The 14,204-nt window shown below is 42.4% G+C and overlaps 1 protein-coding gene across 3 annotated transcripts in view; it reads left to right on the top strand.

Annotated features, from left to right (window-relative positions):
• GPM6B (glycoprotein M6B) overlaps positions 1-14,204 on the top strand; it is a 106,815-nt gene that overhangs the window by 69,418 nt on the left and 23,193 nt on the right. The window contains exon 2 of one of the 3 annotated variants that reach the window (XM_030449715.1): positions 11,770-11,889. The exons of the other annotated variants lie outside the window; for them this stretch is intronic. Coding sequence (XP_030305575.1) covers positions 11,770-11,889 — 120 coding nt within the window. The remainder of the gene's footprint in view (positions 1-11,769; positions 11,890-14,204) is intronic. 3 annotated transcript variants of the gene reach the window in all.

Here is a 14,204-nt window from a genome sequence, read left to right on the forward strand (position 1 = left end):
ATGTGCAAGCACTCTTTACTACAGCTCTGTGAAGCCTCTGTAGAAAATGGCAAGTGTGTGTTAATCTTCTAAAAGCTTGTGAAGAATTTTCTGTAGCTTATGATAGAGCACCTCAGCCTTTAGGAATGTAAACTAGATTCAGTGACATTAAAGATGTTCAAAAGGAATTGGCACATGAACAGAATTGGGTTTTTAATACCTTTTTAAAAGTTTTTACTTGACTGAAAAAAATACTAAATGTGTGGCGTTTTTTTAAATAGATAAAATAGATTAAAACTTTTTTTTAAGTACTCTTTTGCAGTGAATGTCACTTGGACTGCTGTTTCTTCACATACTTTGCTCCACTGTTACTCTTCACAAGGTTTGGCTGTAGGCTTTGAACTGTGCTTTAGAAGTGGAAAACTTTACTGCTTAGCTGCTCACCTCCTTTTCATTTTTATTTTGGTTTGCAAATAAAATTTTGGCCTGAACTCCTGAAATGTAACTAGCTGCCTTCCCTGGTTTCTGATTATCTGAATCAGCCTGGTCTGTACAGCAGGTTTTTGCTGAATTTCAGTCTTTAAGCAATTTTTTTTTTTTTTTTGTTATCTTGTGGCTATGTATTTTTGTTGTAGACATAGACTTGATGTCTCCTACTCTGATCACATACTATGAAAAGGATGTATCTAATTAAGTGAAGAAGCACTGGATGAGACAAGTTACAGGCTAAGATTGATGCTCGAAGTGAAAGATCAGCACCTATATCAGCACTGGAGGAAATAATGTTTAGTTTGTTTTGTCTGCTGTATTTGTCATTTATGGGATAGGCGTTTGAAGATTAGGAAATTACTTAAGATGATAAGTACCCATCAAATATTACAGCAATCTGGAAAGTAGTCAGAAAAGAGGGGGAGAACTTTACACTCATGCATGACTTGAAGTTTTTAGAGGATGATTTAGTAGGTAGAATTGATGCTTCGAACTGATAGCTTCTGAAGTCTTCAATTCAAGCTCTTGTGAAGTTAATTCTAGTACTGTGTGCTGACTTCTCCATTGCTCATTTGAGGAAGGCATTATAAAGAGAGAAAGCAAGGAAAATAATCATGGAATCATGGAATGGTTAGAATTGGAAGGGACCTTAAAGATGACCTAGTTTTAACCCCCCTGCTGTGGGCAGGCACACCTCCCATTAGATCAGGTTGCTCAGAGCCCATCCAACCTGGCTTTGAACATTTCCAGGGATAGAGCTTCCACAGCTTCCCTGGACAACCTGTTCCAGTGTCTTACTACCCTCATACTAAAGCATTTCCTCCTACTCTCTAACCTAAACCTACCCTCTTGTAGTTTAAAGACATTACTCCTTGTGCTATCACTGCAAGGTTTTGTAAAAAGTCCCTCCCTAGCTTTCCTGTGGGTCCCTTTCAGGTACTGAGAGGTCACTATTAAAGTGCCCCCGGCACCTTCTCTTCTTCAGGCTGAACAACCCCAACTCCCACAACTGTTCTGCATAAGAGAGATGCTTCAGCCCTCTCTCTGATCATTTTTGTGTCCCTCCCCTGGACATGCTCCCACAGGTCCACATCCTTCTTGTGTTGGGGACTCCAGAGCTGGAAACAAATTCCAGGTGAGGTCTCACCAGGGCAGAGCAGAAGGACAGAATCACCTCTCTCCATCTGTTGGCCTCACTTCTTGTGGTGAAGCCTAGGACACGATTGGCCTTCTGGGCTGAAGTTGTCCTTCTGCAACCTGCAGTAGTCTCCTAGCTGCTAGTTTTGTGTTTGTAAAACATCTGCTTTGAAGTCCTGAGCCTGCCTCACAAAATCTGCTTGCCAGCAGCAAAAGTATGCAGCTGTTTGAAGGAGTAGTTCATACTGATGCAGAGCAGAGAACTTTGCTCATGGCTTTCTTCCAGGGACAGCCTGTAACCAGAGGTTCTGTCTAATGTATTTTCTGTTTAAAGAAAGGAAATTCCTAATGACATTTGTGTTTTCTATGTATTTATACTGATAAGCGAATTAATATTATACCACTCAAATTAATTTTTGTACAAGCCTGTTGTAACTTGGAGTAGTCAGAAGAAAGGTTTCAATGTTTTAAACTTTTAGTGCTTCCAGAGTAAGCAAAGTTCATTATGAAATGGAGATCTAGGCTATCACAGCAGTGAGCAGAAGCACCAACTAAACAATGAGAAGTTCGAAGAAGTGTATTTTAAAGTCTGAAGCAATCAACTGCTTGGACAAGTGACTAAAAGTCGTGTAGCTTTTGAGGAACTAGGGTGTGTTTGCTGTGGATTTTCAATCTTATTGATGTTAAAAAAACACTCTTTATAGAACATTTGCTTTGTATAATCATTATTCCAAATGTAAAGAAGCTGTATTTCCTTTCTTGACTGTGGTATTTGAACAACTTTTAGTAATGGTAAAAAAAATACGGCAAACGCATCACTGATGGTTTCACCTTTCAGCTGCTTCTCTGAGGGGAATGCATTTGCAGTACGTGGTCTTGCTGGGCAGGGATTTCAATATCTCTATGGACTGCTATGTGAGCATTGGAGGAGACTGGAATAATACCCCTTGCATCTGGGCTGAGGTCTCTGCTGGGGCTGCTGATTTGATAACCTGCAGGAACCCATTGCCTCACAGTGTTTCCCGAGGATAACTTGATCTCCTCCGCAAATTAACTTCACCTTCCTTGTAGAAAAGGTCTGCTGAGGTGGGAGCGTCAACTGTAGAACTTTTTGTGGACACCAGGAAAGCTTTTTTGGCAAATGCTGGATATATTTTGATGTTTTGATGCTGTGGTAAGTGATGCTGTAGGGTAAGTCCAAGACCTCTGGGCAGCTGGCTTAAAGCATATGTCTGAGCAGGAATGCCAAAGCAAAGTAACAACTATGGTGACCATAGTGAGAGAAGAGGATTTGTGCACTGATTTCATGTAACAGAATGGAACTTTCTCTGAAGGTTGATTCTGAGCATTCTTGTGCTTTTCCGTCGGCATCTACAGAAACAAAAATGCACAGCAAAAACTGTGGGTGTAGTAACTTCTAACCAGAAGAGGCTGAATTGCAGCTACAAATCTTTGGCCTGCTTCCCTCTTCCCACCTTCCCGACTGAATCCAATACATGGAACAAGCAGAGTAGAGGTTTTAACACCCCCAGCATGTGCTGAATTTGCTCGGGTGTCTTTGCAGCCTCAGAATCAGCTGCAGGGTCTGGACCTCTGAAGCCTACCAGACCGCAAAGGCCATTACTCCATGGATGCTCCATCACCCTATAAACACCAAGAGGTGCCCTTGGGCACATCTGCCCTGTTCAGTGGGGCACACTGTGAGGCCAGTGCGACAAGCAAAGTGATAGGCAAGGTTAATTAGCTGCAGTACACCCTTAAATATGTTGGCTATCTTGGGGGTTGGAGGGTGAATAATAATACCCCTACGTGGTGTCACCTGGTCTGTGGCTCACTGGCATGGGACTGCTCAGTGTGGGCTGAGGACACCTAAAGTCACCTGGCACAGTGCAGTGTAGATGCTGTCCTGGTTTTGCTGCTCCCAAAGCCAGGTTAGTAGAGTTTGTTGGATCTTGCTGCGGTCTGTCTTGATTTGACCAAACCTGCTTAACAGCAACTCTGCATTCACTTTTAATCGTGGTTTTTAGGACTCTAGTGGTAGACATCCTTTTAAAAACCCAAGCTGTGTTTTCTTAAACATTTTATCCTTTAAAGTATCGCACGTGTGTTTTAGGTCGCTGGAGCTTGCTTCCTTTTTGCTTGCTTGGATCTTTTTGTGCTTTGTTTTGTTTTTTTGTTCTTTTCCATCGTGCTTGCTGGTCAGAGAGAGAATTTAAATTTTCCATGTATATGTATGTACATATGCCCACTTCTGCTTTTATGCTTCTCCCGCACAGTCTTTTGCCGTGGGTGAGCGGAACTTCCTCGGCGAAGAAAGCAAACAGGGAGAACAGACCCTTGGCCCCCCTGCCCCTTGAAAGAGCAGAGGGCATGTGGAATAAATCAAAACGCAAAGCATAATAACAAGGTCCCATGGGAAAGGGAGCCGTGTGATTGTGTGCCGGCGTGCACTCCCCTTGGAGACGGCGGCCAGGGGGCTCACCCCCCCAACCCTCTGGCAGCTGGGGGGCTTCTTTTTTTTTTTTTTTTTTTTTTTTTTTTTCCCTCTCCTCTTTTGCCTGCCTCCCCCTCCTGATGTCACCAATCCATTCATCGCCGAGAGAATAGATTAAGATTTGTCAGGAGCCTTGGGAGGCTTGAAGGGGTGGGAAGAGAGAGGGGGAGAGCAGGGGGCGAGGGGAAGGTGGTGTGAGCTGGTGATGCCGGTCCCCCCGGCGCGGCGATCCGGGGCACGGTGAGGGGCAGGATGGCAATTTTATAGCTGGGGACCGCGGTGACGTATGGCTGAGAGCTGGCTGGCACCGCTCCTCGTGGACCAGTCAGCGGAGCGAAATTGAAGCTGACAAGAGTTTTTCTGGCGTTTTGGAAAGGACTGTAATCTACTGTAGGGGAGAACAGAGCCGCTCAATCACCGCCGCCGTAAATAGGAGACGGAAGGGGAGTGAGAAAGGAGGCGAAGAGAAAAAGTGCTTGGTGGGGGGGGAGGGGGGGGCGGCATTTTTGGTGGATGGTATGAAGCCAGCCATGGAAACTGCAGCGGAGGAAAATGCAGAACAAAGCCAAGAGAAAAAAGGTACCCAGGGGTCTGACAATAGCCTGTTTAAATCTTTTCATTCAGGGGGCTTGAAGAGGTTTAGGCCAGTTTTGTCACTTTTCCGAATAGCTCTTAAACAATCATTACTGCATCTTTGGGTTTTCAGCCGTCCTTTCCTGAATGGCTTGACAACAAATTAATAGAGCAGCGATCTTTCTGTCTGTGTCTGTATTTGCTCTGAATCTGTACTAACCCTAACAGAAATGATGCTTGCAAAAGAAGTCTTGTTATTGCTATGTCTCTGAGGGATTTTGGTAGATTTGGTTTACAGAGGTAGCCTGTGCCTGTGCCTTTGCATGTCATTTTCAGAGCCATAATCTGGTGTTTTCATCAAGACTAACCATGTAGCAAAGCTTTGCAAATGTAGTATGGGAGATCTAGGTTGTAACAACATCTAATAGAGTATAATATCACACAACCTTTGTGTAGCTGTCTTGGTGCCAAATGCTACTCTGAATTTTGAATTCTTTTCCCATGGTGTCCTCTAGCAAATTTTGCTCCTGTAGAGATCTGTCTGTGCTATGGTTATGGGGAATAATGGAATGAGTTTTGCAACATCAGGTTTCAGGATTTATTAATCACGGAGAATTGCTGCTTAATGGAGAGAACCATTCCATGGTAGCTGTTCTGTGGTAAGGTGATGGCAGCGCAAGAGGAGAGGTGCTTCATCCATTCCAGCTGTAGAGGTGATTTGTTTGGTCTGGAGTGCTGAACTTCAGAGGGTAAATTCAACTAGCAAAGGATTGTTTTGTTTCTGCGTCATATAAATCATGCCAAATAAATGTCTGTCTTCAGTGTAGCAGCCTACCCTACAAATCATACAAAAAAATTTTGCTAAATGATACAGCAGTAACAAAATTACTAAAATTTCCACTGCCATTGAGCCTGTTTCTGTCATTTATGAGCAATCTGAGCATCTTGCAGGTGTAAGCAGCTGATACATATTTCCTCAAGTAGAATAGTGTCATGTATTGTTAAACAGGTGAGATATGAACAGAATGACCAGTCCTGGTACTGTCCAGTACCAGATTTTGTTTTTCTACTTTGCTTCTGATTCCCCCTACGTGCTTTGTAGAATTAAAACCTATCTTCAGTTTCAAGTAGATGAAATTTGTCAAGTGATTAGACATAGTACTACATAATCCCTTAGGGATTTCACAAAAGGAGGTCCACTGATGAGAGATTAAACTCTGAAAGCCATTAGTGTGTATAGACAAAAACCCACCTTGATGCAGATATTGAGTAATTCACGTACAAAACCTCCTGAATACCTTGTCTATGAGAAGCCGTCTTGACCTCATAGATCATTCTCCAAAAATCACAATTTTTCCTTTTGATTGATGAGTTTCTTATACTCTGGTAAAACTCATTTACAGTAAACACCAAAGAAGTTAATCTGTATGCATTAGCAGCTCTTCCAAATGAAATATGTTGCTGACTGTGTTTATGACAAGTTTATGGTTTCCCTTTTATTTTGGGAAGGATGAAAGCATAACATGTAGAACAGTAAATCTAAGTCAAGGTGGTTGAGCTGTTGTTTCCACAGGATGCAGGTGGGGGAAATGCCTGCCTTAATTTTACCATAATTTCCTAGTTTTTCTGGGATAATGTTATACTTTGGATCTGTTACATGGGCATGTGTATGTAACACTTCAAGGCTTTATCCTTGCCAGTTCCCTAATTTCTGAAGTTAACACATGGTCTCTCTCACATTATGTTTTTTATTTCTATTCACTTAAATTGCCAATATGTTTCACAGCAAATTAAAATGCAGAAAATTTAAACAGTCCTACCTCTACTTTCAATAGCAAAATAAGCAACCCATATTACCCTGCAAAATGACTGCCATGAAGTGGTGATGTAGGAAGCATATTTGGTTTGGGGGGAAAGATTTTCCAAAGTGCTAAGACTGCCAAGCCCAGTTGGGTTTCTAGATGGCCTCAGTGGGCATCAGGGATCTCTGAAATAGCAGGATTTTTCAAAAGAGCTCCTTCACCAGCAGCTCTCATGGAGAAGAATGAGCTTTTTCTCTGTGAAGAAACTTCCAGGAAAATACTGCTGCTTTTCTTTGGGTTTAAAATGGAAGCTGACCCCTACAAAAATGTGTCCATTTACTGTCTGGACTGGATCTCCTTACATGTTTACTGGGCTTGCAATACTTCTTTCTTTCCTCAGAGATCCCACCTGGGCTCAGTGTAATGCCCATACTTTATGAGATGCCCTAGATCCAATGTGGTTGCAAGGCAACCACCACAGCTTGAAGTGATTGAAGTGCTGTCACAAAGTCTTTTAACTCTTCCTTCTAGAAATGAGTTGCAAATTCCAAGGAGATAAACCAGTGTCAGAGGGACATTTGGGGGATGTTGATACTGTGAAAGCTGGATAAGATCCTGAGCATTTTGCGCTGGATATTCAGATTCACATAGAATATGCTTTATGCTACAGCTTCTGGGGAAAGTATCTGTATTTTGTTATTACCAATTGCACTTTTAAGCTAAAAATTTTTTTTTCCCTTGACCAGAATTTCTGGATTATATATGATGTACTGTAATTGTATAGAATAAATACTTGGAGAAAGTTGAGCTAGGACTACATGCTATCTATATCCAGAGCTCCTTGTGCTTCTGAGGAGAGTGCTGGAGAGCAATGCTGCCTCGGCACTTGGGAAGGCCAAAGAGAGCTGAGTCCTATCCAAGCACCCAATACAGTCAGATCTGAACAGTAGTGTCACATAGGTACCAGTCTGTGTTTCCCATAGTTTGTGTTTCCCATCCCTGTGGCAAACACGGATGGCCAGCTATTTTTCATTGCAGCTTAGTTGAGACAGTTTGCACGAGCTAGTGTGCTTTATGAATGCTTTCTGACTGGTAAGTGGAAATGCTTGTTCTCATTTAGATTTTTAAAGTTTGCAAAATTGTATATGACTTCTGGTTTTGTATTTTAATAATTGTTATCGTGAAGGCCCTGCCTGATTTGGGCAGTGGTAATACCCAGCTGATGGATTCAGTGTTTATCAGACATTTGTTTCTCTACAGCCAGATGAGTGGCTGCTGCCCCACTTTTTTTTAATCAGAAATGGAACAACACCCATGTTGATGGAGATAAGAAATAAGTCAGCTTTATACTGTGTATCAGCAGCCCCTTATCAGAGGAGAACACCATGAGCAAGCTGAAGCAAAATGTTTAACAGATACTTTACTGGGCTGCAGGACAGATTGGATGCATTTTAAAGATGAAGGTTTACAAATTATTACAAATGACAGGATTTATCTTGCAGGCATTAAATTAAATCAAAATGTGAGGGCTGGGCAGGCGGATTTACTGAGGTGGAATAAATAAGAAAAATGAAATGCCGTTTTGCATCAGCAGTGAAGGATGTAGATCTTTATACACATTAACAGAGACAAGAAGTTCCCCTTTGCATTTAACTACGATTCTATAAAGCCACGTTGCGCAATTCAAAAAAACCCAAACCAAAATAAAATCACACTGGGGATGACCATAGTGAATTCACCAATTACACATGGGAGAATGGAAGAAAGCCATTATAGTAGGATATAGTTTCCTTTTATGAATGCATATGATGTTCAAATTGCATGTGCTGTGCTGAGGAATAATGAAAACCAGCCTGAGCAGCTGTAGCCAAGGTTCCTTTTAATTGGCTCTTCCCTACTAATGTGCTCTCGATGAAAGGAGACCTCGTGCTCAGAATGGCTTTGAGCTTTGATTGTTATTTTCATGGTATACGAAGCATTATTTTCATGGTATATGAAGCAAAGTTTCTGATTTTAAACTCTAAATACACAAATACGTGCTAGTCAAAACCTGAAAAAAAGCACTTCTCTTAAACACAGCTGTACGACTGCAACACTGCAAATTAAGCTGCTAGCCTGCAACATGAGAAATGAGTGAATTAATGTGCAGTTTATTTCAGTTTTATCAAAGTTCTTTCTACACGGTCATCTTGTCACATTTTGATAATCACAGGCAGATGTCTTCTTCGTGACAGCAAATTGAAGAAAATAGCCTTTTCTAATACATGTTGTGGTTATTGCTAAAATTTTAAAAGATATCCCCTTAATGTTATGTTCATACAGTGATTTCAGAGCTGTCAAGATGTTCAGAGATTTTCAGAATCCTGCATATTTTTTCCTGTTTCAAGCAGTTTATTAGTATTTCAGATCCTCTGGAAACAATAACTGCTTTAAGTACAAGTCCCTGGAGAATATGACCATAGGAAGAGAGGTCCAGCCCAGGGAGAATCTGGGACACACGATATGCCGGGGATAATAATTTGGCAGGCTTAGTGATTTAGGTTTTAATGAATAGGATTTGGTTTCTAAATAGGAGGGGGTTGAAAAACACTTGGCCAACATACTCAGGCTGGTCAGAATGACCTCATGAAAACAGAAAGGCTAAACATATGTGCCAGAGGATATGGTAACAGGGGCGGAGAAACCCAGATGGCACTGTACGTGCACAATGGACGCTGCAGGGGGAGCAAAGGGGCTAAAGAGTGCAGGGCAGAAGGATGGAGGCAGCCCCCTTGGGTTCCTCTGACCTTTCCCTGTTCACAGGCCAGCCTTGCTCCTAATTCAGTATTCATCACCTGATCGCCAGATCATAGGTGACCAAATGACAACCCCTCTCTTTGCTTCTCTGAGCTGCTTCCTCGGCTGCGACAGATGAACGTTGTAACTGTTTGCTTCCCCTAAACTGCATGTTAAAGGCAGCAAGAGTGAGGGTGTTGAGAGCATTGGGAGTTTTATAACAGGCGTGCAAGATGATTCATCACAAATTTACACTGAACACCACGGTCACCATCAGTGTGCCTGCATGGTGTGACATGACAACCTTGTCAGTCCTGCAGCGGCTGCGTCTGTGCAAGATCGAGCGTAACTTGGTTCAGACCAGGAGTCCTGCAGCTCTGGGAGCTTGCCTGTGCACAGAGGGTCTTGTAACCCAGACCTGGGACTGCAATGTTTGTAGTTAGTTCCTGGAAAAGTATGAGATGAGGTCATTTAAACCAGTTTCCGTTCCTAACTATTGGGAGTACAGCGTTAAACTGGTTCATGTGTACTGCATGCAGTAGTTGTTATGCCACTGAAACCTGTGAGGCTTTTGTCCTGGTGTTGGTTTTGCCTAGGTGGGTGCCTGTGGAGTCACCAGAAGGTTACTCTTCATCTTCAAAGGCTGTGCTGAGCATGAAATGAAGGCTACCAAGCAGCCATTGCTAAGTGGCTCTTTGAAGAGCAGTGGAAAAACTGAGGTTCCTTATGGAGTTTGAACCATCTCCTAATGAAAGGAGTCCTGCTATTTCAAAACCAAAAATTACTACTTAAAAAAAAAAAAAAAAAAGCAACTTCATAGAAAATTTTCGCGTTACAGAAATGGTGCTGCAAAGTTTGCATGCTATCTCCACATTTCAGGGTTTGATGTTAGTCCCAGAGCAGACAGTGGTGACTTCACCATCATCGCCTCAGGCTAGGGGAGAAAGCCAGCTGCCTTCTCTGAGAAAGGGGGTTTTTAGATGTTGTAGGAGAAATGTGGAATTGTGGGTTCAGGCCGGCTAGGATAAAATCCTTTTGGTGCCAAGGGTTTGGTCTAGATGCTGCTGCAATGCAAATGAAGAATTTTTTTGTTCCCTGAAGTCTTTGCAGCTAGTTGTTTTTAATTTACTTGTTTTTAAGTCTGTTACCCATGTCCAGTAAGTGGCTTCAAAGAAGCAGGGAGCAGGCAGTTGGGAGGGCGGGGGAGATGGTGTGCAGGACCAGCAAAAAATTCTGTTCTTTTCCATTTTATATCCAGTTCAGTTATGATGGCATTCCTTGTGATCTCGTAAAGTGGATTGTTCCTGTGCAGAGAGGGAGATGGTATCATCCTGAGCATGCACAGTCATCCTGGAACAATGTCTTCAACACATTTTGAATGTAGTTATGTTCTTAAAATGTAGAACTTGCCTTGCCTAAAAGGAAGGATAAGATCTAATAAGTGGAAAAATGTCTTTTAGAAAAAATATATTACATGATACATGTTTGTTGATTTGTGTGTGACTGACAGAGAAATTCCCAGCCACCCTGTATCCTTTAGAGAGCCATTCATACAAGGTTTGCATCCCAAACGCCAACAGACTTCTTTAATATTGGAGTTCATACACTAGGGAGTGAGCAGAATCTTGTTTTGCCTCTAGATCCAAGCCCTGGATTCAAGGCTAAGATTTTTTATCTTCTTGAGATATGCAAATGTAGCCGTGATAAACTTGTATTGTTGCACCAGCAGCAAAACCACATGGGAGAAGGTCCAGGTCCAGGACATTCCAAGCCCCTCTCAGGGCAGACATTTTATGGCATTCCTACTTCCATTGACCCCTGAAATTTGTCTCTGATCTAGTACAATGATAGATGGGTTTTCAGCATCATAATGTTCACTTCCCCCAGCTGCCGAAATGCTGCTTCAGTCAGGTTTATTTCAGCCAGAGATGGTGGTTACTTTTTCATTTAGCCCCCACAGAGTGGGACTCTGGTACATTTTATGTAAAGACTTGTCTGTCTCACCCTGGCAACCCTTACAAAGCTGTAGCAGTGCCAAGGGGGGGGGGGACATACAAGTTTTTATTAATGTAAGAAAGTAACAGCACAAATTTGCTTGTTTGCTCTAACTCTACACATTATAACAACCATTTTTTTTGACAAATCTACAGCCTCCTAAAAAAACAGGTAACTTTTTTTGTTTTTCAGAACTTTGCCTTCCTTGACTTCTGGAGCAGAGCTCTTTCTCATAGCCAAAGAGAGGGAGATGTAAGAGTGGGTGGGGTGAAGGTACATAGAGTCCTGCTTTATGTGGTTAATTCAAAGTCTAGGTGGAGTTTTAGCTATTCAGCCTTTCTTAACACCTGTCTGAGTGTCTCCCCGTCAGTGTCCCTCCCGACCTCTCCCTTGGTTTGGTAAAGTTATGTAGTTTCAGTTCTGAGATGTGTTTGTCTGGGCTCTTACTTTTTAAAGTTAAATGACTGAAAGTACTGAACTAAAACTTGCTGGTGACACTGACTTTTTACCACCTAAAATTGGCAGTGATCACCAGACCAGAAATGGAAATTGGCAGGTACCACTGGATGTACAGGAGTTCAAGGCCACACCAGTACCATCATGTGCCAGCATTGAGAGGCAATATTAGTCCTTTGGGGATTCAAGGTAAATAAAGGGCTGGGTGAGAGGGAAGTGGAGAGTTCAGAAATTATAGTAGCATATACTTAATGCTTTGCACTAGTCCTAATGATTTATGATAAATGTTCTGCTGTTTTTCTTGTTTTGTTTGTTAAGGCTGTAAGGAGTCTGTTTTTTTCATATTAATATGTGACATAAATTTAAGTCTGGTTGTTAATGTTTGAAGGGCAATGATGCGTGGTGAGGGACACCTCCCTTTTAACTGTGCTGCCTGGTTGCTTCAGAACTGTTTAAAGATGAGACAACGTAGTATGGGTTTTGTATGGAGATGAAACTATCAAACTGACCAGCCACAAATGCAGTAATTGACACTAAAGCAGTGACAGCACATCTGATTTACTCATCTCCTGCAACATGCTTCCTAGACTATTCTGTGGTTTTGTTTGCTTTTCCCTTGCTAGAAGCAGTAAATGTCTATGTTAGAGTCTAAAGGAGGATTTCAGCTGAGGGTTTAAAAATTGTTTGGTGCTTCTACATGCCTGTCCTTTCAATATCTGGCTTGAGTCCGCAAAAACATCCTGGTTTGTTTTCCTGAAGCTTCATTTGAAGAGGTTGGGGGGGGAATTTAGTTTTGAAGCATCTCAAACACTTGAAATCAAGCACACAATTGATCGCATTGGAAAATTCCAGTCTGACTGAGGGTTAATACAGCAAGGGATATAAACACTCAGATATAGCATTTGCAGCCAGCTCTATCTAGCAATCCTCTTCTCATTATGGAGCTGATTGACGGAAGCCTGCCTGACAGCTTGTTTGCTGGAGATGCCTGCCTACGCATCAGGGACTCGAACAGCAACTGCAGGGAAATATTCACCAAGCTTGCTGCCTGATCCTTCTCTTTTCCATTACATTTTTCACATGTTTATTCTGTTGGATTCAAGCAGTTTTGTATTTCAGAATGGTTTGGTTTGTTGTTCGGTGGGGTTTTTGTGGTTTTTTTGTTTGTTTTGGTTTTGTTTGTTTTCCTCATGAATACTTAAGCTGCATATCATGATCTCCTTCTGCAATATCAATATTAATTTTGGCTGTAATTTGTGATAAATGACCTGGGTGACAGACTCGGTGCTGCCGGAAGACATTCCAAAACTTCAGATCTGTGCCCATGGGATATTTTATATGAGGGAGAAATGCTCCAGGAAGGAGCAACAGATTATGAATACTGCCTTCCTGGGAAGGAAGGCACGGAGAGAGCAGGCCAGGTGCCTGGTTATCAGGATATTGTGCCCCATCAGCTGTCCCCAGTGATGAGACGGGTCCGTATGTGCGGGCACAGATGAGCCAGGGCGCAGAGGGGACGCGCAGCCTTCTGTCACGGCAGCTGGGAGTCTGGCACCTAAAATGGTGCTAGAAACCCCTGTTTAGGCAACTGAACCCCATGCAAGCTGCCTTCAAAGGCTTCCTGAAGTAACATGCAAGTGAAAGTGCCTCTCTTCAAAGAGTTAATGATGAAAGGGTTCTTGCTGATAGAGGGGGAAAAACCTCACCAACAAAGACCACCGATGCCAACTCAAGGAAAGGTGCTTTAAGTAGATGCACTGAAAGAAATTAAAAGGTTTTGAGGCAGCAAGGAAACTGCTCTGAACAGGGCTTGAGTACAGTGAATCTACTGGTGATGGATTAACCACAGTGAAAATATTGGTCATTGCTCCTTTCCCATAAATTGGAAGGAAAGTGCCACTTCAGTCACAATGCAAGTCACAGCTGTAGCATCCCTCCCCTCAGTACTGACATACAGCTCCCTGCTGTTGGGTGATGTTGGCTACTGGGCTGAGATAAGCTCTGTTTCTTTGACAAGCCACATTATTTCTTGGGTGCCTTTGCAGTACAGGTATTTCTACTTTGCCTCTTCTGTCAGTGTCCAAATGGCCATCGCTAGCAGAGCACCTCTGTGCAGTCCTCATAGCATCCATCCCTTTTCTGAGGGTCTACACATATGACACGATCTCCCCCATTTTTAGCTTTAATCTGGCACTTTAGCAACAAGAGAAGAGTCAGCTTGGGGTGTTCACTATGGTGCTGGAGCCAAGACATCCCCAGAGTACGTGCAAACTTAATAAGCTTTTCAAAACCCCTAAAACAATATTTTTTTTCCCGGTAAACGAAGTACCATCTTTTTCTTTAGTAAAAGAAACTTCACAATGATTGTTTAACATGAGTTTAACGCCCTGTAGGCATGCTTCCAGGCTGGGTGGGTGTTGTTTGCTTTATGAGACTTTTTTTTCCTTTTCTTTTCTTTTCTTTTTCCCCCCCCTTAACTTGCTTCCTCTAGATGCTGGGAGGTG

This window comes from Calypte anna, chromosome 1 (assembly GCF_003957555.1).
Source record: "Calypte anna isolate BGI_N300 chromosome 1, bCalAnn1_v1.p, whole genome shotgun sequence".
Classification (NCBI taxonomy): domain Eukaryota; kingdom Metazoa; phylum Chordata; class Aves; order Apodiformes; family Trochilidae; genus Calypte; species Calypte anna.